At 38.3% G+C, this 26,460-nt stretch overlaps 2 protein-coding genes across 5 annotated transcripts; both read right to left on the reverse strand.

The window, feature by feature from the left end:
- Positions 1–1,632: 1,632 nt before the first annotated feature.
- On the reverse strand, positions 1,633–20,979 carry pals2a (protein associated with LIN7 2, MAGUK p55 family member a). Of its 4 annotated transcripts, XM_022215815.2 has the most exons (14): positions 20,819–20,979; positions 18,254–18,331; positions 17,630–17,754; positions 16,772–16,890; positions 13,334–13,486; positions 12,570–12,719; positions 12,101–12,328; positions 11,043–11,174; positions 9,866–9,968; positions 9,674–9,745; positions 9,412–9,573; positions 9,124–9,326; positions 7,663–7,791; positions 1,633–2,729 (listed from the first exon to the last, which is right to left on the reverse strand). In XM_022215815.2, exons 3-14 carry the CDS (start codon positions 17,658–17,660, stop codon positions 2,553–2,555), a joined length of 1,659 nt encoding a protein of 552 aa, XP_022071507.1. In that variant the 5' UTR covers positions 17,661–17,754; positions 18,254–18,331; positions 20,819–20,979; the 3' UTR covers positions 1,633–2,552. The 4 variants fall into 4 exon arrangements, with proteins under 4 accessions (XP_022071507.1, XP_022071511.1, XP_051812904.1 ...); XM_022215819.2 differs by lacking the exon at positions 17,630–17,754; XM_051956944.1 differs by lacking the exons at positions 17,630–17,754; positions 20,819–20,979 and having other exon boundaries at positions 18,254–18,467.
- Positions 20,980–24,312: 3,333 nt separating this feature from the next.
- On the reverse strand, positions 24,313–25,499 carry LOC110966463 (peptide YY-like). The gene is made up of 4 exons (XM_022215835.2): positions 25,388–25,499; positions 25,054–25,235; positions 24,761–24,850; positions 24,313–24,449 (listed from the first exon to the last, which is right to left on the reverse strand). The coding sequence occupies exons 2-4, from the start codon at positions 25,215–25,217 to the stop codon at positions 24,425–24,427; spliced, it is 279 nt and encodes a 92-aa protein (XP_022071527.1). The 5' UTR covers positions 25,218–25,235; positions 25,388–25,499; the 3' UTR covers positions 24,313–24,424.
- Between the last annotated feature and the right edge of the window lie 961 nt (positions 25,500–26,460).

Consider the following 26,460-nt stretch of genomic DNA (forward strand, 5'->3'; position numbering starts at 1 on the left):
CAACAGGGGCAATTTAAACCTAACATTTGGACTAAGAGAAAATATAGCACAGCTCCTCAATCTAAACAACGTGACAATCAAAGTCCTTCCTCTATTCATTATTGGTAAATATTATAGATATAAATATCTCATTTAACAAAATTTGTATGAATTTTGTCAATCAGTTTTGGATTTGGATAAAATAACCATGTTGACTGGATTTCTGATTTTCTAAGTAAAAATTTAAAAAAATTGGACCATGTGCGTAACATCAATATACAGACTAATCTGTATACCTTGTGATATTTAGATTTTTATTCTAATATTCCCGTTTAGCAATTTTTTCGAGAAAAAAAATCCTAAATGCCTGATTTCAGCTTCATAAATTTGAATATTTTCTGGGTTTTTTGCTCCTTTTTTTTTTAATTTTTTAAAGCGAATGTCATCTATCATGACCTTTGGAAACACTGATTGACATTTTTCTACATTTTCTAGATCAAAAAACTAATTATTTATACAACAAACTGTAAAGTAATAGTTGCATCCCAACCGACAAAACATGCAGGTGCCTTGTGTCTCAGAGAAGCATCAAATGTAATTTTTAATGTATTAACATTTGTCAGCAGTATAAATAATAGTTTCATTGTCACAAAGACTTAACCCATACCTTGCACTTTGTAACGTAAACTAATTTTTTAATGTAATGTCTAAGCTAGGGGTGTTAAACTCATGTTAGTTCAGGGGCCACATTCAGCCAAAATTGATCTCCAATGGACCGGACCAGTAAAATCAGAGCATAATAACCTATAAATAACCACGACGGTTTCCCTTTGTTTTTAGTTCAAAAAAGTACATTCTGAAATTGTTCACATTTAATGAATTGTCTTTTTACAAAACCTTATGATCAACCTGAAATTTCTGAACAAAAACAAGTTCAATTTCAACAGTTTTATGCCTCAGTTTATCATTTACACATGAATTACAACTGACGCATCACAGTTCATCTGCAAAGGAACAAAACATCTAGTCAGCGATCTGGAACTGAACCATATAGGATTTTACTTTTATGATAAAAATAACCTGTCATGGTCAAGAAATTATTTAAAATTTACAGTTATTGTCTTAACTGTAATTTTTACACTTTACAAAGTTGTCCCATGGGCCGAAATGGAGCATCTGGCAGGCTGGTTTTGGCCCACGGGCCGCATGTTTGACACCCCTGGTCTAAGCCCTGAAGCCCCACACCACTGTAAAGCTGCAGGATTTGTTCTCCTTTATTGTTTGGGGCTTGTATTAACTGGCCATATCAGTTTTCTTCTGCTGTTAAATAATGCTATAATTGATTTTAGAAACTGTAATGTTTCACATCACCATAGAGATTAGATTTCTGAAGGGTTTTATGTTCCAACCACAAACCTCATTCTGAACTTGATCCGAATTAGTTTGAGTATTTACATTTTTGTTGTCACTGGCTTTGTTGTGCCCCAGTTATCAATGTTGACATTTGTAAACTATTTCAGCTTAAGTTGTATTTATATGATGCAAAATGAAAGAAATAATGTCCAAAACACACCTTTGATTGTTGCAGCTTTTTTTCCCCCTATTAGCTGAAACACAACTCTGCAGACAGAAAACAAAACCCGAAGCCAATCGTTAGAAAACACCAGTTATTTATTTGACATCTGAAAATACATCTTATCTGAAATCTTGTAAAATATACCTTTTTTTATAAGTAAATATCAACTTTATCTTAAAACTGTTAAGTTTTAGTATTATCACATCAAAAGGGATGGTTCACTGAGATGCAGTACCCTGGTCGAGAGTCCTGTGGAAAGATTTTCGTTCAGACACAAACACAGCACCAAATTAACCGGTCTAACAGTCAGAAACGGTTACATGATCCAAAGGTCCGACAAACAATCAGCATAATCAATATCTCTTGTGCTTGACTGAACGAGAAATAATGGGTAAACACTACAGTATTACTTTTTCTCCCTGTACATAAGTTTTCCATTCATGAGGTTGAGGTTAAGAAGACGTAGGGGCATAAATGTTGTCTTCAGGAAGACAAATATGACACTAATCTACATGAATGACGACAACAAATTTGTAGTGACAAAATGAGATGAAGTACTGGACACATATGTACTGTAAACTGTAACACTGAGGTATCATCCTTTCCAATGAGCAAGCCCTCATTTTCTCAGAATAAATACAATTTACTTATCATACATACAGATGTAAAATTAAAACAGGACATGGCAAAAGACCGCGTTTTGCTTTTCGGAACAATCTGACACGGAGGGCCAGCGTTTTCTTCCAATGTGTTTGAATAGAAAATTTTCTTTAAAAAATATTCGCCAATAAATAAGTACACTTCCCGTGTGTTGCATAGTGTGCTAGAAAGGAATCTGGCAATTCAGATCAAGGTGACTGATGCAGCTTTGTGCGAGACCCAATTCACACAGGGCCGATGTCCAACAGTCTGTCTGTGTGCAGCTCGGTGTTGAATCCCCTTTCATCCTGGGCCTGGCAGCTCCAACAGCAGTGTCTGTCCAGTAGGGGGTAAACCATCAGTAGACCCAGCTGACTGGAACCCACTGTGGCTCGATGAATAACCGTTCCACCGTCTCCTGCAGCTTGTCAAAGGCCTTGTCCAGATTGTCATTCACAATTGTTAGATCAAAGTAGTGGCTGTACGCCCGGCGGATCCTGGCACTCTCGTCCACAGTTTTTTTTAAATCGTTCTCCTGTCAAAGACGAGGCGTTCAACCCATTAGTTTCATTAAAGCAACAGTTATTCATGAGTAATGACCACTTAAACTCCCATTGTCATTTATATTCAAGAACAAAAGTTTACATACACTTGTAAAAACTGTGCATATTACGGTAATTTTGAGTTTACAGTGACTTTTACAACTCAGACTTTTCTATGATGGAATCACTGAAATGTGTTTTTGTCACAAAAAAAACAATAATGCATTTTGTTTCTTTGATAGATTTATTATAGGTTCTCTGGAAATCTGACAATCTGCTGCTGGGTAGAAAATATACATACAGCAACTTGAAATATTAGTAGAGGTGATGTTTTATGATTCTGATTGACGACAGCTGGTGACTCTTAAGCCAATTTAAATATGTACCATTTGATGCAGTCAGACTCAAATGGAATCAAAATGCATGACTGTTTTTTGAGACGAAGACGCTGGGGTTTCAATGATTCATCAAAAAATGAGGGTAGCACTCAGACAGTGCAGTACTTGACCAAGGCTGCTCAGTTCACTAAAATGTCAGAGTTGAGACAAACTAAAATATGAGTTTTTTCACACATTTTAGACAACACACTAAACTATGACGTTTTTTGTCCATTTTCGGACGACATACTAAACTATGACGTTTTTTGTCCATTTTCGGACGACATACTAAACTATGACGTTTTTTTGTCCATTTTCGGACGACGTACTAAACTATGACATTTTTTGTCCATTTTCAGACAGCATACTAAACTATGACGTTTTTGTCCATTTTCAGACAGCATACTAAACTATGACGTTTTTGTCCATTTTCGAAAAAGAGACTTTTTGTCCATTTTCGCACTACATAATAAACTATGATGTTTTTGGCCATTTTCGGGCGACATACTAAAAGATGATGTTTTTGTCCATTTTCGGGCGACATAATAAACTATGGCGTTTTTGTCCATTTTCAGACAACATACTAAACTATGACGTTTTTTGTCCATTTTTGGACGACAGACTAAACTATGACGTTTTTTGTCCATTTTCGGACGACGTACTAAACTATGACATTTTTTGTCCATTTTCAGACAGCATACTAAACTATGACGTTTTTTTGTCCATTTTCAGACAGCATACTAAACTATGGCGTTTTTGTCCATTTTCAGACAGCATACTAAACTATGACGTTTTTGTCCATTTTCAGACAGCATACTAAACTATGACGTTTTTTGTCCATTTTCGGACGACGTACTAAACTATGACATTTTTTGTCCATTTTCAGACAGCATACTAAACTATGACGTTTTTGTCCATTTTCAGACAGCATACTAAACTATGACGTTTTTGTCCATTTTCGAAAAAGAGACTTTTTGTCCATTTTCGCACTACATAATAAACTATGATGTTTTTGGCCATTTTCGGGCGACATACTAAAAGATGATGTTTTTGTCCATTTTCGGGCGACATAATAAACTATGGCGTTTTTGTCCATTTTCAGACAGCATACTAAACTATGACGTTTTTTGTCCATTTTTGGACGACAGACTAAACTATGACGTTTTTTGTCCATTTTCGGACGACGTACTAAACTATGACATTTTTTGTCCATTTTCAGACAGCATACTAAACTATGGCGTTTTTTTGTCCATTTTCAGACAGCATACTAAACTATGACGTTTTTGTCCATTTTCAGACAGCATACTAAACTATGGCGTTTTTGTCCATTTTCAGACAGCATACTAAACTATGACGTTTTTTTGTCCATTTTCAGACAGCATACTAAACTATGACTTTTTTTGTCCATTTTCAGACAGCATACTAAACTATGGCGTTTTTGTCCATTTTCAGACAGCATACTAAACTATGGCGTTTTTTTGTCCATTTTCAGACAGCATACTAAACTATGACGTTTTTTGTCCATTTTCAGACAGCATACTAAACTATGACGTTTTTGTCCATTTTCGGACGACGTACTAAACTATGACATTTTTTGTCCATTTTCAGACAGCATACTAAACTATGACGTTTTGTCCATTTTCAGACAGCATACTAAACTATGACGTTTTTGTCCATTTTCGAAAAAGAGACTTTTTGTCCATTTTCACACTACATAATAAACTATGATGTTTTTGGCCATTTTCGGGCGACATACTAAAAGATGATGTTTTTGTCCATTTTCGGGCGACATAATAAACTATGGCGTTTTTGTCCATTTTCAGACAGCATACTAAACTATGACGTTTTTTTGTCCATTTTCAGACAGCATACTAAACTATGATGTTTTTGGCCATTTTCGGGCGACATACTAAAGATGATGTTTTTGTCCATTTTCGGGCGACATAATAAACTATGGCGTTTTTGTCCATTTTCAGACAACATGCTAAACTATGACGTTTTTTGTCCATTTTTGGACGACAGACTAAACTATGACGTTTTTTGTCCATTTTCGGACGATAGACTAAACTATGACGTTTTTGTCCATTTTCGAAAAAGAGACTTTTTGTCCATTTTCGCACTACATAATAAACTATGATGTTTTTGGCCATTTTCGGGCAACATACTAAAAGATGATGTTTTTTCCCGTTTTCGGGCAACAGAGTAAAGTATGACTTTTTTTGTCCATTTTCGTATGACAGCCTAAACTATGACTTTTTTGTCCATTTTTGTACGACAGACTAAACTATGACGTTTTTGTCCATTTTCGGACACAAAATGATGTTTTTGGAAAAAAGATGACTTTTTTTTGTCCATTTTCTTTTTTTGGCAGGTTAAGTGAGAGAGTGACAGGAAACAGGGGAGAAGAGTGGGGGAAGACATGCAGCAAAGGGCCGCTGCATCGGACGTTTTTGGTCCATTTTCGGACAAAAGATGATGTTTGTTGTCCATTTTCGGACGACAGAGTAAAGTATGAGTTTTTTGGCCTTCTTTGACAGGTTAAGTGAGAGAGTAACAGGAAAGAAGACATGCAGCAAAGGGTTGCGAGCGGGAATCGAACCCGGGCCGCTGCGTCGGACACCAGCTCCTGTACGTGGTTCACCCGCTTAACCCATTGAGCTATACGGGCACCTCTTTTGTCTGTTTTCAAACGACATACTAAACTATGACGTTTTTGTCCATGTTTGAGCAAAAAATGATGTTCCTGTCCATTTTCTGACAAAAAAAATTACGTTTTTGTCCCTTTTCGGACGACATGCTCGTTTTTGGTGCACTTTTGGACAAAAGATGACGTCTGTTGTCCATTTTCGAACAACATACTAAACTAGAAAAGCACTCAGAGAGCGCAGACCTCCGCCAAGGATATTGACATTCCCATGGAACATTGTATTCACATACGTTTATGTATGATTTAGAAATTGAAGTATTGTATTGTATTTTCATGGAAACATAAGACATATATTTTCATGAACAATTTTATTCCATTCTTAATTAATCAACAGGGAGAGAGGAAAACAGGAAACCCATGCAGTAAAGGATCACGAGCTGGAATTGAACCTGCGTCTCTGACACAGTTCTGTTCATAAATCGCCTTCTTAACCAGTTGAGCTATCTGGACACCATGTTCCAACTTGTTGGACGACATACTAACCTATGATGTTTTTGTCAAAGTGATCCAGGATCCTTTCCAGATTGCCACCAATATTAAATCAGCTCTTCCTCTTACCATAGTCTACATCCCCTGAAAATTTCATCTGAATCTGGTCAGGCGTTTTTGAGTAATCTTGCTAACAGACAGAGAGACGGACACACAAACGCCAGGTGTCACATAACCTCCTTGGCGGAGGCAACTATGACGTTTTTGGTCCATTTTCGAACAAAAGATGACGTTTGTTGTCCATTTTCGCACGAGATACTAAACTGACATTTTTTTTCCATTTTCGGACAAAAAAGTGATGTTTTTGGTCCATTTTCTTTTTTTGGCAGGTTAAGTGAGAGAGTGCCAGGAAACAGGGGAGAAGACATGCAGCAAACGGCCGCGAGCGAGAATCAAACCCAGGCCACTGCGTCAGACACCAGCTCCTGTACGTGGTTCACCCGCTTAACCCATTGAGCTATACGGGCACCACTTCTGTCCATTTTCGGATGACATACTAAACTATGAGATTTTTTTGTCCATTTTCAGACAACAGACTAAACTATGACGTTCCTGTCCATTTTCTGACAAAAAAATGACGTTTTTTGTCCATTTTCGGATGACATACTAAACTATCACGATTTTTGTCCATTTTCGGACGATAGACTAATCTGTGACGCTTTTGGTCCATTTTTGGACGACAAACGAAACTGTGATGTTTTTGGATCAAATGGACAAAAAAACGTCATAGTTTAGTATGTCATCCGAAAATAGACAAAAAAAGTCATTTTCTGTCCAGAAATGGACCAAAAACGTCATAGTGTAGTATGTTGTCCGAAAAATGGACAAAAATGAGTCATACTTTAGTCTGTCGCCCGAAAATGGACAAAAAGTCATTTTTTTGTCCGAACATGGACAAAAAATGTCATAGTTTAGTATGTCGACAAAAATATGGAAAAAATGTCACAGTTTAGTGTGTTGTCCATAATGTGTGAAAAAAGTCATAATTTAGTATGTCGTCCAAAATGGGGTAAAAACGTCATAGTTTAGTATGTTGTCCAAAATGGGTTAAAAACGTCATAGTTTAGTATGTCATCCAAAATGTGTCAAAAAAAAAGTCAGAGTTTAGTATGTCTTTCAAAATATGTGAAAAACGTCATAGTTTAGTATGTGGTCCAAAATATCACAAAAACGTCATAGTTTAGTATGTCGTCCAAAATAGGGTAAAAACGTCATGGTTTAAAATAGTTTAAAAAGAGTGAAAATTAGGAGCTACAGAAATCTTTGGAAACTAAAGACAGTCATTATATACATGGCCCTTACAAGTGTACATAAACTTTCGTAAATGCATTAAAAAATCTTCTGAAAACTTACTGTGAGTAGTTTGGTCGTAAGTCCAGCATCTACCACAGCTTTGTGCATAGCTCTTAATGTGTCCAGTTCAGGAGCAGCAATAAACACCACAAATGGCATAAACTCAGCAGTCTTCAACACTTTTAGGGCCTGGATTAAAAAAAAAAAAAGTAAATGTAACGTCACAACCATAGCTTTAGGAAATACAGATCCACATACTGACGGTGTACCCAAGGGCTATTGGAAGAAACTGACCTTGTGATGTAATTTTTCTTTAAAATATCAGTGACTTAAATGTTTGGAGATTTATTTACTAGAATGACTGGGATGCCATTTTTGTAGGAGAGTGCATCCCTATCGATTACACTTTATTTTTTTGGAGAATAGCCATTTGAACTTTTCTCATATAGTGTAACAGCGACAAAAGGCATCCAAAATAGTTTTTTGCTTTAGATGACATTCAGGTTTTACTTTGGATTCATCCTACAGAGCTTTGTGGTACTGATTTAAATAGTCAAACAAATTGTTGTGGAATGTACAGCCTCATTGTTGCCTCATGTTGAGTTTGTGGTCAACATCATCCTTTCTGTTGCCAAAATATTTCCATACAACTAAATAAAGCTAAATGATTATTGCCAAAATGAAAATTAGAATTAGTTTGATTAATACTGAGGTCAGAAATAGCCTGTGTATCAACATGAATAATTGATTTTTAAATTTAAAATATCTTTATTGCACTTTTGCACTTCCATGTTGCGCTACATTCCTGTTAATGTACAAATCTGCATCAAAATTGCATTTTAAATAATCTTCAGTGCATCTCCTAGAGGTACAATATGAATTAATTATACCCCGAAACACCTCATTTGTTGAACATCTACTTGTTGACAGATGTGATGGTTTACTGATATCCCCCAAACGCCTCAAATGCAGGCTACGATAGAAGCCAGCTCCGTGAACACAGAAGCTTCAAGCCTCCACTCCAATATTGCATATTGAGACAGTGAAATCATGCGTTCTAATGTCTGATTTACAGTTACAGTTAGAATTTACAAATTAAACCAAGTGGCTTCTTTCTACATTGATTGTTTTCTACAAGTGGAGCATTTCAAATGTTAAAATTACAGTTGATTGTCATGGATAATTAACATTCTATTAATTGTGTCACCCTACAACTGACATTCCATTGGTTTTTTGCCACCAAATCCTTATTTTGGACTCATTTTGCTTTAAAGGTGCAGAGCCTTCATCCCAACAAGTTTTGCCTTGTCAATAAAAGCTAAAAAAACAAGCAATATGTTGTATCCAAGAACCCTTTAATCAAACTAAACTACGTTTTATCAAGCAGACTTCTCTTGGAGATTTTTCTTGGAAAATGGCAGCTATGCAAGATTTGTTTTTGCATCAAATACTGAAAAAAGTTGCAACCACAATGTCGATGCTGAAACGCTATCGTGCAGCCCTAATGTGCCTTTAACTGACCTGAGGGTTGACGTCCAGGATGCAGGTACGGCCAGCATGGACCACCTCATGAATAGAGTCGATCTTGGTGCCGTAAAGGTTGCCATCGTACTCGCCGTGTTCCAAGTATCGGCTCTCCTTGATGTCCTTCTCCATCTCTTCCCGCGTCACGAAACAGTAGTTCTGGCCGTCTTTCTCCTCTTCTCTGGGACGGCGTGACGTAACTGTGGATAAAAGGTAAGGAAAGGTGTTACAGGAAACCAAGTACAGACAGTTCAACTGCCTCTGCTGACTGTCTCACAAACTCACAGGGGACAGTGGTTCCATATCTCAGAGGATTCAAGAGGATAAGTCTGTTCTTCAGGCTTCTCCTCCCGACTCCCTGAGCTCCTATCAGAACCAGCGTTTTCCTCTGGAACGGGGGCATCTTGGCAACCTCCTCATAGATCTGCAGCTCATAGCGGTCAAACTCTGTTCAATGCAACACACAGGCTGAATGAGTATCATCATCATTGCCATTTTTGACAAAAGTCTCATTAGTTGGAAAGTTAGAAGCAGTGGATATACACACCTGCATTCTTGGCTGTGAGGTACATCATTTTTTTCTTCTTTTTCTTTCCATTTCGAGTTCCACAGAGCATCCCTAAAACCACATAAAGTGTCAGTACACCACATGGTGGTGCTAAAGGCCACAGATTTCTGACTATTGTGAGAACTAAACAAGGGTAGCTGGTACAGTGAAAGAGAAGATGGTTGTACTGACCTGTACCAGAGGCATCCCAGTCTCTCCTCACAAAAGCTTTCCTTTTCTCCTCCAAGAACTGACTGGGGATGAGACCAGTTGCACCACCAACAACTTTGCGAGCCTATATTGGAATCAGAGTAGTAGAGCAGTGCTTAAGAGATACTGGTTTGAATATTTGACAAAGAAACGGAACAAGCAGACTCTTGCAGTTTTCAACAGATAATATGACTTCCAAGAGTCCTGACTGATGAAACTCTAAGCTGGAAGAGTCATATTTTGTGTTCAATATATATTGACATCATCTGCACATTTCAAAGGTTGGGTTATCAGAATTGTTTAACTCTTTATTACATCCTAATAAATCTGCACCTTATGTACTTGCAATATCATTGGGGCTGCTACTCATCCCATCCACCTAAGCAAGCTTTATATTTTGCAAAAAAAAAAAAAAAAGGTTTTGCAGAGCTGACCACTCAGCCTACCTTTTTATTCAGCTCAAAATCCCATCAGTATTTTAGATAAAAATATCAATTTTTTGTTTTTATTCTCGAAATTTAAAAATTGTCTGCTTTGCTTTGTGTGCCTAATAAAGAATGTTTCCAGCCTCACAATCATGTACATAACACACCAAAGAGTTTCCAATGTTCTACTGGGTTCTGTCACTTCTCTATCAGGCATAAAGGGACTCTGCAATGGAGCAGTTATATTCAAATTTCAGTTCACTTCTCTTAAGAAATTCAAATACAGGCTTAGGATGTGTGATGAATCAACTTTAACGGTTTCAAATGATTATATCTGAATATAACAGACCTTAACTGACAAATGTGCTTTAGTACATATGTGCAGACTCCTGCACGTACAAACATACACATTTTTATGCACACAGTTGCATATAAAACATATACACCCTCATTACAGAACTGTATTCATGTGTTGTTTGCTTTGCTTGTCTTTTAATCTGTGGTTGTTTGTGTGCTTACTTTTTGTGGATTCATGACTTTTGTATTATTCTTTTATCGTCCATAATAAGGTTTTACGGGTTTTTTTAATCTCCTGCACTATTTGCCTTTGTTATATGTTTGTCTTGCTTTTTTTATGTGTCAAATAAAATGGAAAACACATATGTATTCCCAACTTACTCCAAAGTCTAGCTACGGTGTGCTTGACCATCACTGAGCATCATGTGCCTACTCACCTGCCACCAGTTGGAGTCCTCCTTGTTGACTACATGAAGAACGTCGCCTTTGGAGAAGGCCAGACCAGCCTCTTTACAGGGGATCAAGTTGTCTGTTGCTGGATTATAGTTGAAGTGTGGTTTAAGATAAACCTGCAATTTAAGGTTCAAACAAGATTTCAGATAATATCAATGTATACATTCATTCACAGCAGTATTAGGCAGTACATTAAATACCTTTTGAAGTGAATAGCATGATATTACTTAGAGGTGTTTTTTCTTAAATAATCACATTGAAGAACAAACATTTTAAACAATTAGTAAGTACATGTTCATATATAATGTGTAAAATTGAATGTCCTTTTCATCTGTACACCTTTGATTCAATTATGTAACTTCCCTTTCATAAGTGCTGTAATTTTCTCACATTTTGCTTTCTTGATTCTCCAGCAGCTCTCAGAACAAGGTCTTTATTTTCCCCTGATTAAACTTTCTGTTAGGAATTTTGTACTGTGTGGTTCTAGCTGTGAACTGTCAAAGACAGAGGGCTGAACGAGGTGGACGAGATGCAACTTTAAAAAGGTAAAGTCCAGAGATCAGTGTCAGCAATCAAAACTGAAAACCAACGAGCACGTAGCAAAACAGAAGAATGAGCTCATTCGATCCTCCTCAGCACACAAGGGTCAGTGTCTGACATAACCTTACATGCTGCTCAGTGTCAGCTGCTGTGTGTGCCTGTTACAGTAAGGAGGAGAGGGGTTGCTCCGCTGAATAGAGTGGCGTATGTCCTAGTTAGTGTGTGTGGGGTGTTATTAATAGAGCCTCCGTGGGTTCAGTTTTCAAAAGCCTGGCATTCTGAGATCGGCCAGGTCAGGCAGCTCCCACCCAATCCTTGAGAAGTACAGTACACGTCTATACCAAATACCAATTAACCACTTGAATAAAAATTCTTGACATTTATGGCTCTGACTGATTGAGTGACTAATTTTGAATGAATTTTCGAATTAAACATGATTATTACTTGCTCGGAGGTAAAAAGCTTCACAGAAAACATCAAATAAAGCCTCCCGTTTCCTTACCTGTGGCGGTGCTGGCGTGTCCTTGTAGCTCGGCAGAACCTTGAGCGTGATGCTGCCACTGCAGTCCCTCAGCAGCTCCTGGAGCTCGTGGGGGTTGCTGCCGACCTCTCGACCGTTCACCTCGCGGATTATGTCCCCCGTGTGCAGCATGCCCTGCCTGTCAATCGAGCTGCCGTGCAGGATCCGTGCGATCACCATCTCTCCCTGCACCACCCGGAACGTCACCCCCTGAAAGAGAGTAGCGGCCATTAAGCACCCAACGTCCACACTTCATAAATCAGAAAAGAGGCCTGTTTCATGGGTCGGTCTGTCCGGTTGCTGCAAAAGAACTCATCTATGTTGAGTTACTATGTAGAACTGGGCTCTAACAGATGGTCAATAAAAGAGGACATGTGTAAAGCGCTTTAGAGCTTTACAGGCGTGTTTCCTCTGCAGAGCTGGAGTTGGTGTAAATGCCTGGCCAACTTACCAGCGGTTCTCCAGCTTTCTTCTGGATACCGATCATCCTGACGGCATCAGCTGGCATGAGTGAACTTGTCAACAATGAATTGCTGTTAACCGCAGCATTGGGCATTTCATAGCACTTTGCAGCCACTTTGTCATGAGCCTCGATCAAAGACTGAAACAGAACAGGAGAGAGAAACGCAGACAGGAAGATTAAGCTCACTTTTTAACTTTAAAAATAAATGGTAGTAAATTTACAAATTTTTTCCTGATGACAATCACACATTGTGTCATTCGCCCTTCCAAAATACCACAAACAGTGATTGGCATTGCAACATGCATTTAATAAATCCCTGTGACAGAGCAAAGACATAAATCACTTCTTTATACAGCGACGCCTTCGTGGCAGCAGCAACAGAAGATGGACTGACAAACAAAGAAGATAAATAACTTGTTCTTACCCTGGCAGCCACAAAATACAGTCAGCTCTGGTTAGAAATTACAAACTGCATCAGCAAATGTGAAGATTTTCTGAAACTGTGTGTGACAGTCTTCTCCCCGTGACTTTACCCACATAACTCAGCCTGCTATTGGCCCAAGGAAAGACACCCCCCCCACCCTCTGTTGCTGCAGCAAGCGAGCTGTTAAGAATATAAAGGGTAACAAGGAAGCAGAGCTGGCGCTTCAGAGAAAATTAGTCAGCGGTAGAGTAAAAAGCTCGGACATCCATTCCCACGAGGAAAACGCATGCTTGGACAGTTGCGCTGGTCTTAATAAGGCCTAACATACCTTAAAGTGAGGCTCCTGGAGGATTCTGGCGAGCTCAGCAGCGGCAGCATCTTTCTCAGGCAGGATGTTGAGGGAATCCAAGATCTCTGTGACCAGTTGAACGTTATCGTCCCGGACAGCTTGGAGCTTAACTTCCTCGAGACGTTCATGAGCCTAAAGGCACAAACCAAAAATTGAGGGCATGACAGGAACGGTGGCATGGCTCAATGGGTAGAATGACCGTCTTGTAACCGGAGGGTCACCGGTTCGATCCTTGGCCTGGAGAGCTCATGTCGAGGTGTCCCTGAGCAAGACGAACCCATAACTGCTCCTGATGAGCCGTGGTTAGTGCCTTGCATGGCAGCTTCCCCCATCAGTATGTGTACTCTGTATAAAGACAACTTCTTCTTCATAAGTAAATATTTGTATTAAGGATGGGCTAAATTTGGTTAGTCACAAATGTGATTGTGGTTTTATTGGATAATTCCATCTTGAAAATGAAACAACAGATTTGTGTGAACAGCAAGCTGTTTTCCCATTCCAAAGATAGACTGGATATGTATGGCAGACATCTATAAATACATTTTTCCAGTCAAAAGAACATTTCAGAGCCACAATGCCATGCTTCCTGGGGCGAGTGACGTCATTATCACCATTCATGCGTAAGGGGTTTCTCATTACAGATACCTACAACTCAGCTGCAGATATTTGCTATGTGAATTATGACTTTTTAAATTCCAGTTTCAGATGCCTACAGTTTAATTCTGACTACTTCTGATTGTAATTCAAGATATCTTTAATTGCTTGAATTTAGCATATCTACATTGTCCTTTATAGGCATCTTAAATTAAGTTAAAGCTAATCAGAATGTGGTTGTAGAGGTCTCAAACTGGATTCTGCCTGGTCAAAATGTAATCAGATATCCTGAATTAGGGTGATGACTAGATGAAATGCTGCTGCAGTGTGACGTCACAAGCTACAGAAACCTGGAGGCGGAGGCATTTTCCTTTTTTAAAGTACTATGCCACAGCAACCATACATGACAAGCTGTTTTATCACCACATCAGAGGAGCCTGAGGCCAAAGTTTGCACACATTTTAATCACAACTCGCGATGAACAAAGCTCTCATTCTTTTCAAACTCCTCACCGATGAGCACTTTTTATTTTACGGCATTTTCAACGTGTCCGCCGCAGCAACCGCCATAACTTCTGCTAACACTGTTCGTATTCTTTGCTCTACCGAAATCCAGTTGCCTCACATGAGCAGCAACACACAATAATTTAGACAAATCATAATGGCGTTTGAGATATCTGCAGTTCCAGTAGTTCAAACTGTCGCATTGATTAGTCCAAATGATGTGAAGGATATCTCGAATAATAATTCTGACTAGTCAGGGTATAATTACGACTACTCAAAATGACTGTTGATATCTATAATTTATATTCGAGATAGTCAATCTTCGCCAATAAATGTTAAAACAGCTTGATCTTACTTAAAAGAAACAAAGAAGTACATCTATTCTCTTTCTATTACCACCCCACTGGTGTGACTTTTTAAAAAAAAAATTAAATTTGAGTGACTCCAAAACTTGCCAGACAACACAAAAAATGTAAAGCACTTCTCAGTAAATTCCTTCACCACCCACACTGAGCACAGAGTGGGCTTAGTCCTGTTTTGTCAGACCAAACATTTTTCATCTCCATACAGACTAAGTATAGCAGCTGAGAAATAGTTACGTTGAAAGGAATTTAAACCTCTGGACCACAAAAGCTGCCGGCAATTTTGAAAGGCAAGTTATCTTATTGGTTGTTGCTAGAGGTACGGACCCGTACCCGTAGCCTGTGGACTACGGATACGGCACTTGCCATTTGCCAATCAGATACGCGAGATCTGGTCACGTGACTCCCGGTAGACGCTAGCTGTACGGACCCGTAGCATCGGTACGACAGGTATGGACCCTAAACCTGACCCTAACACTAACCCTAACCTTAACCTTTGCTTACCTTTCAACAGTTTGCAGTGGTTAGCAGCTTCTTGACTCGCGAGACTCGCGTACGGGTCCGTATCTGTCTGGCAAATGGAAAGTGCCGTATCCGTAGCCTGTGGGCTACGGACATGGACCCGTATCCGTAGACACTACCTATCTTATTTTACTGCAAAAAGAAACCGTTAAGGCCGATCAACTTTTCAACCATTTTTAAGCATTTAAATCCATGCTTAAAAATGTGATATTTCATTAAAATCCCTTTATTCTACACGTGTTGTTTAAAAATTCAACTAAAATATATCACCTGCACTAAATATATTTCATAAAAAAACTAAAAAATTTGCATTTCTCAGTGCAACTGAGAAGCTATGAGTGACTCAACAGTTGTGATTAAAAATTGTTTCATTATACTACACAAAAGACATTTTCTGAGTTTTCTCTAGTTGTATTCATGGCTATGTTGTTTCCATAGATATGCAAAATGCTATATTACAGCAAAAAAAAAAAAAAAAAAAGCCCAGCTTTGGGTTCAGGGGGTTAACTCGTTTAGTTCTATTGCATGGTAGAGTAGATCATCCTCCCATTCCTCCAATCAATTATAGAACAATTGTTTCTGTTATGGTAAAACACGATTGTTCATTTTGTATGAAGGCTTTTAAATCAAATCACAACTATGAGACACAAAAACGGAAAAGAAAATGAACAGTAGTACAGTATTTACAGTTAATACGACCACATTTTATTCATGGTCCCACTTACAGAAATAATCTAACGCCTCGACAAGGCTGTAATCTGTCAGAAATGAGGACGAGAGCTTGTCTTTGTGACAGGTTTTCTATAAAAAAAAGCATTCTATTTATAGACATGCTAGTTGAACTTGATGACCTCAATCTGCAGGGGAGATTTTTTCTGGATAATGTTATGTAAGCCATTTGTTCGTCATGCTGTCAGCCTCTTTTAGCTGTGCGTAAGGTTGATTTCACTGATGTTAAGAGGTTTTCTGTCTACTTAAGCGCCACAATAAACACAAGTTTGAGGGATGTTATGGATATTATTATCTGGCAAATAAATGAAAACCACATGGCATGCTTTACAACCCCGTGCTCATTTCACTCCTCGGATGACGGACAGGGTGATGCATTACAGTAACGGGGAGATTTCCTGCATGTAATTTAACCCTCACAGCAGGATTAGCTCATGTCGGGGTGAGCACAGTTTGACAGCAGGTACGCATGCTTGCATAAAGCACACAAATAGATGCACAGTGTGTGAATACTGTCAGGAAGAGCTGAACATGATCTTCGAAGTGCTGTGTTAAATACACCTTAATTATCTTTGACTCACACTAAGCTCCTCCTCTCAAGTATAGCTAGAAGGCCAGCTAATCAGATTACTGTATGTGTAAAAGCATTCGTAGGTCCAAAACGCACACGGTAGTAGTAGTATCAGTGAGCGTGTGCATTACCGTACCTTGGCAAGGGATCGGACGATGGGGCTCTCCATGATGCCTCTGAGGAAGATGAGGTCAATGTCTTTGGCTCCTGTGCCTGTTGGCAGCTCTTTCAGGTTGTCCAGAACCTGCTGCATGGCTGAAGGCGAGCAAATACACGTCAAAAACTGTCGAGTGAATCTAGGCAGAAATGTTAGCGACAAACGAAGCTCATCTCCAGCGGTAATGAATAGAATTAAAATTCCAAGCCAATGAAAACACTGACAAAGAAAAAAAATCACTATAATAAGAGCTTACAAGTCAAGAACAAGCGGAGAGCGAATCAATGGGACAATTCACACAGATCACCCCTCATTTCCATTGCAGCAACGACAAGCACGCAGAGTCACAAAGGAATTGTTCTACTAACAGATCTGTCTTGTAGTGGCTGTGACAAATTTTAAAAAATGAGACCCAATTAACAGTGAAATTAAAGCCTACTAAGCAGAGTAAAATGAAAAATCTCTCTTTCTGTGCTTCCCTGTAATTATCTTTCCATTAAATCCAACCTGTCAACAATTCCCTTTTGTTTATTACTGGAAGACGCAGACAGTTTGCAAACAGAAGTTGACACAAATTGAAACCTGACAGAATCAGTCATGAAAACAAAACATCTGGTTGTTTTTGAAATGCATCATGTGGTTTAAGACATCTTTTTTTTTCCTATGTGTGATTATTCTTTCCACAAATACACAAAGCCCAAGCAGCAGCAGACGCACCCACTCATCTCTAGACTGTGGGCGCGACATCCATTCAAACGGTAATTAAAGGTCAAGTCTGGCACACAACATTGCAACAGTTCATTTTGCAAAATGCTAGTTGTGACTGGGACGGCTTACCTGAGCCAGACTTTGCGTTGGCCACCGTCATGTTTATTATTCCTCAGCTCAGGATGGTGAAACTCTCTAAACACGGTCAAAAGCCACCCAACTGCCCGCTTACAGAAACCAGAGCAACTGGAGAGCTGCAGAATGTAGGAAATCCACCCGAGTTAGTAGAACATACGCTAAGATCCCCATAGTGTGCAAGCCATGCCATGAAATGAACTGAAGTGTTGCTGATAAACAAGTGCAGATACAGAACGGTGTGAGTGAGACAGCAGAGAAACATGCGTAAGTCTTGGTGTTTCTAATGCGCATGTTGGCACAAAGGCCACTTCTTGAATTAAGGGAATGACAAAGAGGCCAATTGAATGACAAAAGAGGATGAGTCTCCCCATCCTCGTGGCTAAAGGTTGTGCCAGTCACACACAGAGAGGCCCCTGAGGACTTTCTGTACAAACATGCTCTTCAAACAAGAGTGGAGCAAAAACAGATCCGCCACTGCTTTAGAATGAAGTTCAACAAACTAAACTGTGAGCAGGCCTGCAGAGCCATAAACTGTGAATTGTCTAAACATCATAAATCTACACAGTGTCAACAAAAAAATCATGCAGAGTGAAAAGGAAACATGGAAGAACTCACCTACAATCTGTGTTCAAATCATCGGTGCAGCACTGAGCCCCGTGTTTTCTAAAAAAACACTCATCTGGTATCTGTGGACTGAAAAGAGCGGAAAAATAAAAATCCTGCCGCTTTTATCGTTTCCTTAAACTCTTGCTAAGTATCAATAAAAGCAAATCGACAACAGACAGAGAAGCTACTCTCTTCCCCCAAGGGTGGCTTCATTGTTCACACTTCTCCTGTTCACTCAGCAGCGATTTAATGCGGCCCATCTGATTGGCCAAGTCAATCACATGACCTGTGTCCATTTAAAAAGTTTATTTTAAATTTGAAAGCAAAAAAACAGCAAGACTGAGGAGTTATGTGGATTTAAAAATAAAAAAGTCAAACTTGTAACAACAATGGACTATTTTATTGACATGGGGCACATGTTTGTGGTATATTTGGCTGAATTAACAAGAAGATTGTTCATGTCTTCATCAGCATCAGCAGTTCTTAGTGTTGCGCACATGATATTTTATGCATGTTGTCAGAAAATGGTGTTTCATTAAGCCAATGTGCTCAGTATTTAAATAGGGCAACGGCTGAAAAATAATAGTACATCAAGAAACTGCAACCTTTTTTTGAGGAGACTGCAATCCACATCATCAAGCGGGGCCAAAATTACAGATTTATGGATGCTAAGCAAACTTTCCATGCATTGCTGATAATGGTGTTCAAATACAATAAATCATCCTTTCAACTAAACAGAAAAACCGAGCAGCATGAATACCATGGCTAGAACAGATGCTTATTTTTGGTTGCCGATTCCAAAAGATGACAAATACAGGGGGAAAGTGAGTGTTTACAGATAATAACAAACATTTGAAAATGCCTTTTAATTCGCTAAAATATCATTAGGTGTTAGCTTTGCATCTATGCACTGATTTAACGAAAGAATACAAATTTAAGGCCTGTCTGTGAATACATAGTAAAACAGTCAAATGTGATTTAGAGCTACAAATAATGAGTATTTTCACAGCTGATTGATCTGTTGGTTATTAGCTCGACCAATACATCTATAAAATGTCAGGAAATGATAAAAAAAAGAAAATGACTAGTGTTTCCTAAATGCATCTTTTTGTCATTTTGTCCACATCTCAAAGAAGACAGCAGTAAACATTCAAATTCAGAAGCTGCAATCAGAGAATTTTGACTTTTCTTTTGTCAAGACTGTTAATCAAAATAGCAGCTGGGGACTCCATTCATAGCTGACAATCAATTAATCATCACAACTCTAACTGTCACACACTTTTCATTAAGAAAATATTTTGCTACAAATTAGACGGAAGTTTTGTTTGTGTTATTGTACTTGGATTTATGGTTACACTCATATCTAAGGAGATAAGATGCTTCCTCAATATAATCTCTGCACTACTCTATATGCACATCTTGACCTTTTGTACTACAAACAATGCTCTTTTACAATGTTTTTGTGTATTCCTTTTGCACTGTTATTTGAATTTTGAACAATATACATGCTCTAAATAGGTCACTCACGGCAATGAAAATGTCATTACTTTTACAGCTTCCTTATTGCAGCACATGACAATAAAAGCCTTTGAATCTAATGAAAACTCATTATGAAACCAAGCTGCAGGAAATGTATTATGTTAGAAAATGAAAGTCAAATAAACACCTCATGGCATAATAAAACTGTGTGGCTCTAGGTTTCAAAGTATGCATGTACAGGAGTATAAAAACTGGAGACAACTAAGCGGTCTGACTTAGAACAGTATGCTGCTTGTGCACCCACTTTAATTCACTTAAGAGTTAAAGGCCAACCGTGACAAAAAAACCCCCAAAAACCTAGTTTCTTGGTGGAGTTAAACAGTCTCAGTCTGTTTCTGAAATAGCAACCAGGATAGAAGTGAAGTCTGTGTGTTCATAGTGGCGGACAAGTCTGTAACTAGTGGTTTTCAAGTACATAAAAAACAATTTTTACAAACAAAATCACGAAACGTGTTGGCTGCAGTGTTTTAAATCTGCTGTCAAGCTACACGCGTACTGGGCACGTGTAGCCACTTCCAATGTAACTAGCCGTTAGTGGCTAATTAGCGGTAATAAACACTCGTTTCAACGTTAACTCACGACTATTACGCATTATTTAAAGTTGGGTTAACTATAACGTTCAGCTGTCAGGTCATTTTTACCATTTGTTTCTTAGCATTTTGTTCGTCAGCCCCGTCCCGTGTTTGTAGTTGATATGCACGCAAGTTAGCAATGCTAAGGATTGCTAGCAACTACATCCAGGCGTTCGCTGAACATATATATTCACTCTCATAAATAACAGTAAAAATAACCGCTTCATAAGAGACAAGAAGGCAAAATTAAACCGGCTAACTTCGCTTGTTAACGCCCTCTTTGTGGCTTTATTAAAGCAGCGCGGCGGACTTCGCTAACAAGTCCAGTTATTAAGCTAGCTAGTTAGTAGCTAACGGTGATATGTGGCTACCTAACGTTAGCCGGTGGTGCAGTGAAAGCGGAGCGTCCCACCACGAAACCGCTGCTGAAAAAAAATGAATGAATGAATGAATGATACTTTACCTAATTTAATCGGGCTCCAGTCACGCTTTCATTCTTTCCGCAAGTTCAGAGTTTCATAATTCGCCGATAACTTGCGCAATAGTAACTTGCTAGTGCGTTTTCCAGTGCGCCGTCCTGCCTCCCTGACTGCGCCTCTCCTCTCTCAGTTCAGGGTTAATGTCATCCAGATATATCCTATCCAGCCCATTCAGATCTTCCACAGCCAGCCCGTATCAGTTACTGTTAACTTTACACTGAAATAAATACTGTGAAAGGTAAGTAGCTGAGACGTGTTTTGGAGGTAAATGACAGCTTAATGTGAGACGGTCACTGGGTACTTCTGATCTTTAACCTATAATGCTCTTTATTATGAGGCTTTATTATGAGTGTTGTGTGGCCACTATAAATTTAAATGTACAGTAGCTTATTGGGCAGCTGTGGGATTTAAAATAAATTGTTTTTCAGTTGAAAATATGCCAAAAACAGCGCAAAAAAACCTTCTTTACTGAATATTTTTCCTAATTTCTGTTGTTAATGAAGTGTATTACTGATAATAGGTGTGTTTCTCTAATCATTTTTGGAAGTATCATGCACATATCAGTTTTTGCACCGTTAAAAAATTCAAATTACTCACAAACTGCCCTTGATTTGTACAGTTTTTACTATAAACTCATATTTATGGCAACTTATTAAGGCCATCATGCTGACAATCTATAATTTTTAGTTGAAATGTGCCAAAATAGTTGCAGAAAAGAGACCATTACACAATATTTTCCCACTTTTGTGTTGTTAAAAGAGTGTATCACTTATAGGTATATTTCTCTTATCATTTTGAAAAAAAGACATGGAAAATATCAGTTTTGCACAGTTAAAAATCAGAATTAGCCACTAGCTATCCTTGATTTGTACAGTTTTTACTATAAATTCACATGGACAGTAACTTAACAAGGGTACCACTAATTTTTAGTTTAAAATGTGCCAAAAATAGTTAGAAAAGAGACCTTTACAAAATGTTTCCTCTCTGTTCTGTTGCTAGTAGTGTAAAATTCTTAACAGGTTTATTTCTCTTAATATTTTTGAACTAAAAAAAGATATGCAAGATATCAGTTTTGCACAATTAAAAATTATAATTAACCACTGACTGCCTTTGATTCTTATAGTTTTTACTATAAATTCATGTTTTCAGTAAATTAATGACAAGCTATCAGGCTCAAAATTTGTAGTTTTTGTTAGGATCTTGCTCTGGCCCCTGCCCTTCTTCCCCCTTTCTTCCACTTTTTCCTCATTTCTTGTTTCCTGATGTGTTTCGATCTTGTCCTGTCTTTTTGGTTCCCTGTCTGTCACCTCTCCCTCATGTTTTTCTCTCTCCCTGCCACTTGCCCTCCTGCTCTACTTGCACTCTACCTGCTGATTACCCTAATGACTGTCAGCTGCGGTAATCAGTAAACTCAGCTCATCTGTCCACAACCTCTCCTCACTATTGAAACCCCGTTCAGTCACTCAGTCTCCGTCAGATCATACAAGCTGTTTCCCCACCAAACCTGCCATCTCTGGACTACTACATGGGGTCCCCTCTTAGAGGGCACCCCTCTTTGACTCTGTTGTGCTCCTGTCTGCTTTTGGATTTTCCCCAGCCTGTTTTGCCCCTTCAGTTGTCAGTTTCCCCATTGTGTGAGTACCTCTCCTTAGTTCTGTCGTGTTAAAGCTGTTTTGTTTCGTAGACTTCCATTTTTGAATTCCTACTGTTAGTTCATAGAATTTAGTGTAGTTTGGTTTTGTTCTGCCTCCCCTAGTTCAGTTCTCCATTCATGTATTGGTTTTGTTATTTAGTTAAAATAAAACTCTTTCATTATTGTTCTGTGTGTCTGCACTTGGGTTCTCTTGTTTTCCCTATAACAGTTTTAAAATGGGTGAAAATAGTTGCTAATAAAAGACACCTTTACACAATATATCTTTTCAGTTCTGTTGTTAATAGTGTATCACTATTAAGTAGAAAAAATGTTAAGTAGTGAAAATGTTTTAAAAATGGTTGTAAAAAGAGACCTTTATGCAATATTTCCTCACTTCTGTTCCTAATAGTGTATCACTAATAATTGGTGTATTAATCTTATATTGGGGGAAAATGTGCAAAATGTCAGTTTTTGCACAGTCAAAAATCTAATTTAGTCACAAACTATACTTGATTGATATTGCTCTTACTATAAATTCAGAATTGTATGTTAATAAGGTAATCAGTATTTAGTAGACTATGTGACAAAATAGTTGCAAGAAAAGAACTTTATGAAATATCTCATTTGTGTTATTAATGGAGTTTGTCACTAATAATAGGTGTATTTATCCTGTTACCATCACCATTCCACCATCGGTGGAATTTATTACTAGTAACAGATTTATTTCTCTTTCATATCTAAGTAAACAAAAACAGACATGCACTATCAGTGTGCATACAATTAAAAATCTAAATTAACTTATTGACTGTCACTATAAATTTAACTATACAGTAACCTTGTGACTGGCAGTGTGGCTGTTTGGTTTAAAATCTATAATTTTCCTTAAAATTGTTGCCACAAAAAAAAAAAAAGAGTTTTACTGACTATCTTCCACAACTTCCATTGTTGGTTGAGTGCAATACTGATGACCCAGTTATTTCTCTTATCTCAGGAAAAACCTGCACAACAACAATGTGCTTCGGGCTAAAAAGTAATCTAAATTAGCTGCTGACTATTTCTGATTTTACAGTAATTTACTGACAATGTATCAGGCTGAAAATCTGGAGTTATTTAAGCTGAAAATGTGCAAAAAAGAGATTGACTATTTCCCACCATTTCCATTATTGGTGGACTGTATCACTTATAACAAATTTAATTCTCTTCATCTTGAGAAACATACATATTTTCACCATTATGCCACAGCAAACAACACCTTAAAGAACAAGACTTTGAGGACACACTTACCCCGTTAGGACTGTACATGCTGCTATCATTAATGGCCCTGACGATACAACATCCCCACATCTGGATCCATATAATCTCATGTGTGCCGCCCGTCAGCAGGTCGGCACAAAGCACTGGCATGAATGCCCCACTCATCGATGCTTAGATTTCCTTGCAATGCATATTTACATAGAACCTGCACTGTACAGTTACGTGATTTGCTTTAGATGTATCCAGGTCACCTGATAGGATTAAACTGTTAATCTGTTTTCACTGAGGCTGCAGGTAAATCTCGACAGACATGATATAAGAAGATGCAACACATTTACAAAACATTTCTGTTTTACTCCTGGCTCTTCTTTAAATAGGACACTTGCAGCAGATGTGCTTTAAAAGCCGTTTGCTCCAGTTAGAAGACTTTAAAATGCTTTGATGTCAGCTGGCCAGGAGAGTGCACTGTTACTCCATTAGTGAATGACACAGAAACTAACACTCAACAAACATTAGACTAAGCTGAAATACTTGTAGCTTGTAAAGCCAAGTGACCCAACACGAAAAACATGTTAATACAGACCAGAGGAGTGTCTTTACACGGCGTTTATTCCATGCAACACAAGTTCATTTCACGTCAGGAACAGACATGGTAGCAGCTTTATGTAGTGAAGACAGCCTGAGTGTTACAACTCCAGCAGGATCACCACAATGGCAGCCCATTATACCTGCATGAATATATACAGAAGTTAAGTTACAAAAAAAATCTGATTAAAATATTCAGACCTATGTAAAAGCACTTCCTGTTTGTATTCATACACAACTAGACAGTCTAGTAGAAACATCTCCCAATAAGATTTAATATAATAGAGTACCAACACTTAGTATAATCTCATAAATAACAATGAAGTGTAATCAATGCTTCTTTAACATGGTGTAAATCTAACATTACCAGCTTCACAAGAATAGTCTAAATGCATTTTATCATGTGTTTCATGCATGAGAAATGATACAGCTGATTAACATTCAGACAATTTACTTGATATATGTGGATCCTGGAATGCTCTCTGTGCTGTCCTTCACCAACAAATCTGAAAATTCAGTGTCTGGACTGTCTCTTTTTCCATACCTATGCACAAAAAAAGATTTGAGCAGCACATTAGAACTTAGTTGCACTTACTATCATGAATTTCTGAACCTGCAGTAGATTCTAGAAATTCACAATACATGGATGGATAGAAAATTAGAAAACTGATGTGCAAAAGAGCATGCAAAGTAATGTGCAAATAGTGCTGGTAGAAAAAAAATTAGATGCAAAATTCACAGACTAACCTCTGTCTTGTGATGAGGTTGATGTAGTGTCTTAGTGCAGAGTAATATCTGGCGAGCTCCTCAGGTGGTGCACCTTCCCGGGGGCTGGCAGGCTTGACTGGATACGCATTTACGCCAGAGTGAACACAGACCAGCAGGCAGAGAGCCAGGATGCTCAGCGACATCACAGCGTTGGAGAAATCCTAGAAAATTAAGTCAAAAAACGATTATCCAACAATATCAGTAAGCCCACAATCAGAAATAGCTCCATATTAGATAGATTCTCCTTACAAGCTGCAAATCTAGAACTACCTGACTTTAAAATGTGAGAAGTGAAACAAAAGAAACCCCTTACACTTGAAAATGTTGCTGTAATTTTTTTTCTCGCTGTTCAAGGCACCTCTGTCACAGTCCCAACATTGTCCATGTTTTATACACTGTGCTCTGGATGGGGAGGGAGGGGAACTTCATTCTCTTGTCAGACTACTCCTGAGATACACCATTTGTCTCATTAGTTAAACAGTGAAAGGCAAAATGGAGATGCCCAGCCACATATCATTACACACATATTATCTGATTTGATGGTGTACATGTGCAGGGAAACTAACTAGAAACCTATGTGCTTTGAGGAATCAATTATTCCTGCACTATATCTACACAAATTTGTGTTTTACATCATAATCTAGTAATTTGCAACAAGCTTTAAGTTCAATTCTTCATAGAGGTCCACATAAAGGACTGATGCCAGTTTGTAGAACTATATAATAATAATAATATAATCAGGTCTAAGGTGTTTAAAGGGTAGAAAAGAGCACCTGAGCGCAGCCAGTTTCCAGTGTGTTCAAAAACAAAGTAGAGACACAACAGGAGACTAAAAATCTGTTTTAATTCAGACACCCCACTTACAACCGCAAGCTTTAATAAAACTGATGATGTGTAACTTTAAATGGCTGATGATAGTCTGTGGCTTTCACATTAAGCTGAAAAATGTCCAGATGCCCCATGATGTTGCAGAGGTTGTTTGCGTCAAGACAGAGAAATTTATGTCAATTAAATCCTACACTGGTGATCTTAAACGTGCATTCAAGCGGTTAGAACTGACTGCTTATGACTTCTCATCACCTTATGAATAACGTGTTACTTTCTACAGTGTCTTGGAGTTAATCTCAAGTGAGAGTCAGAAGTCACAAACTCATTAATGAATGTTGATTCTCTCGCATCTCGTCCACATTCATGCAAAACAGTGGCACTACAACGCCACGTTAAACCCCACTGACTGGCTTTCGGCTGCCTTAAGACAAAAACTACAGTAATTTGGGCCCAACCAGCTCTAAATTACACTAAATCGTACAAAAAAGGGGCAGTAAATCACACAAACCCTCAAACTTTCAATTCCAGTTGATAGAGGGCACAAAAAGCTTTCAGCCC

The sequence above is a fragment of the Acanthochromis polyacanthus genome, chromosome 12 (assembly GCF_021347895.1).
Source record: "Acanthochromis polyacanthus isolate Apoly-LR-REF ecotype Palm Island chromosome 12, KAUST_Apoly_ChrSc, whole genome shotgun sequence".
NCBI lineage: Eukaryota > Metazoa > Chordata > Actinopteri > Pomacentridae > Acanthochromis > Acanthochromis polyacanthus.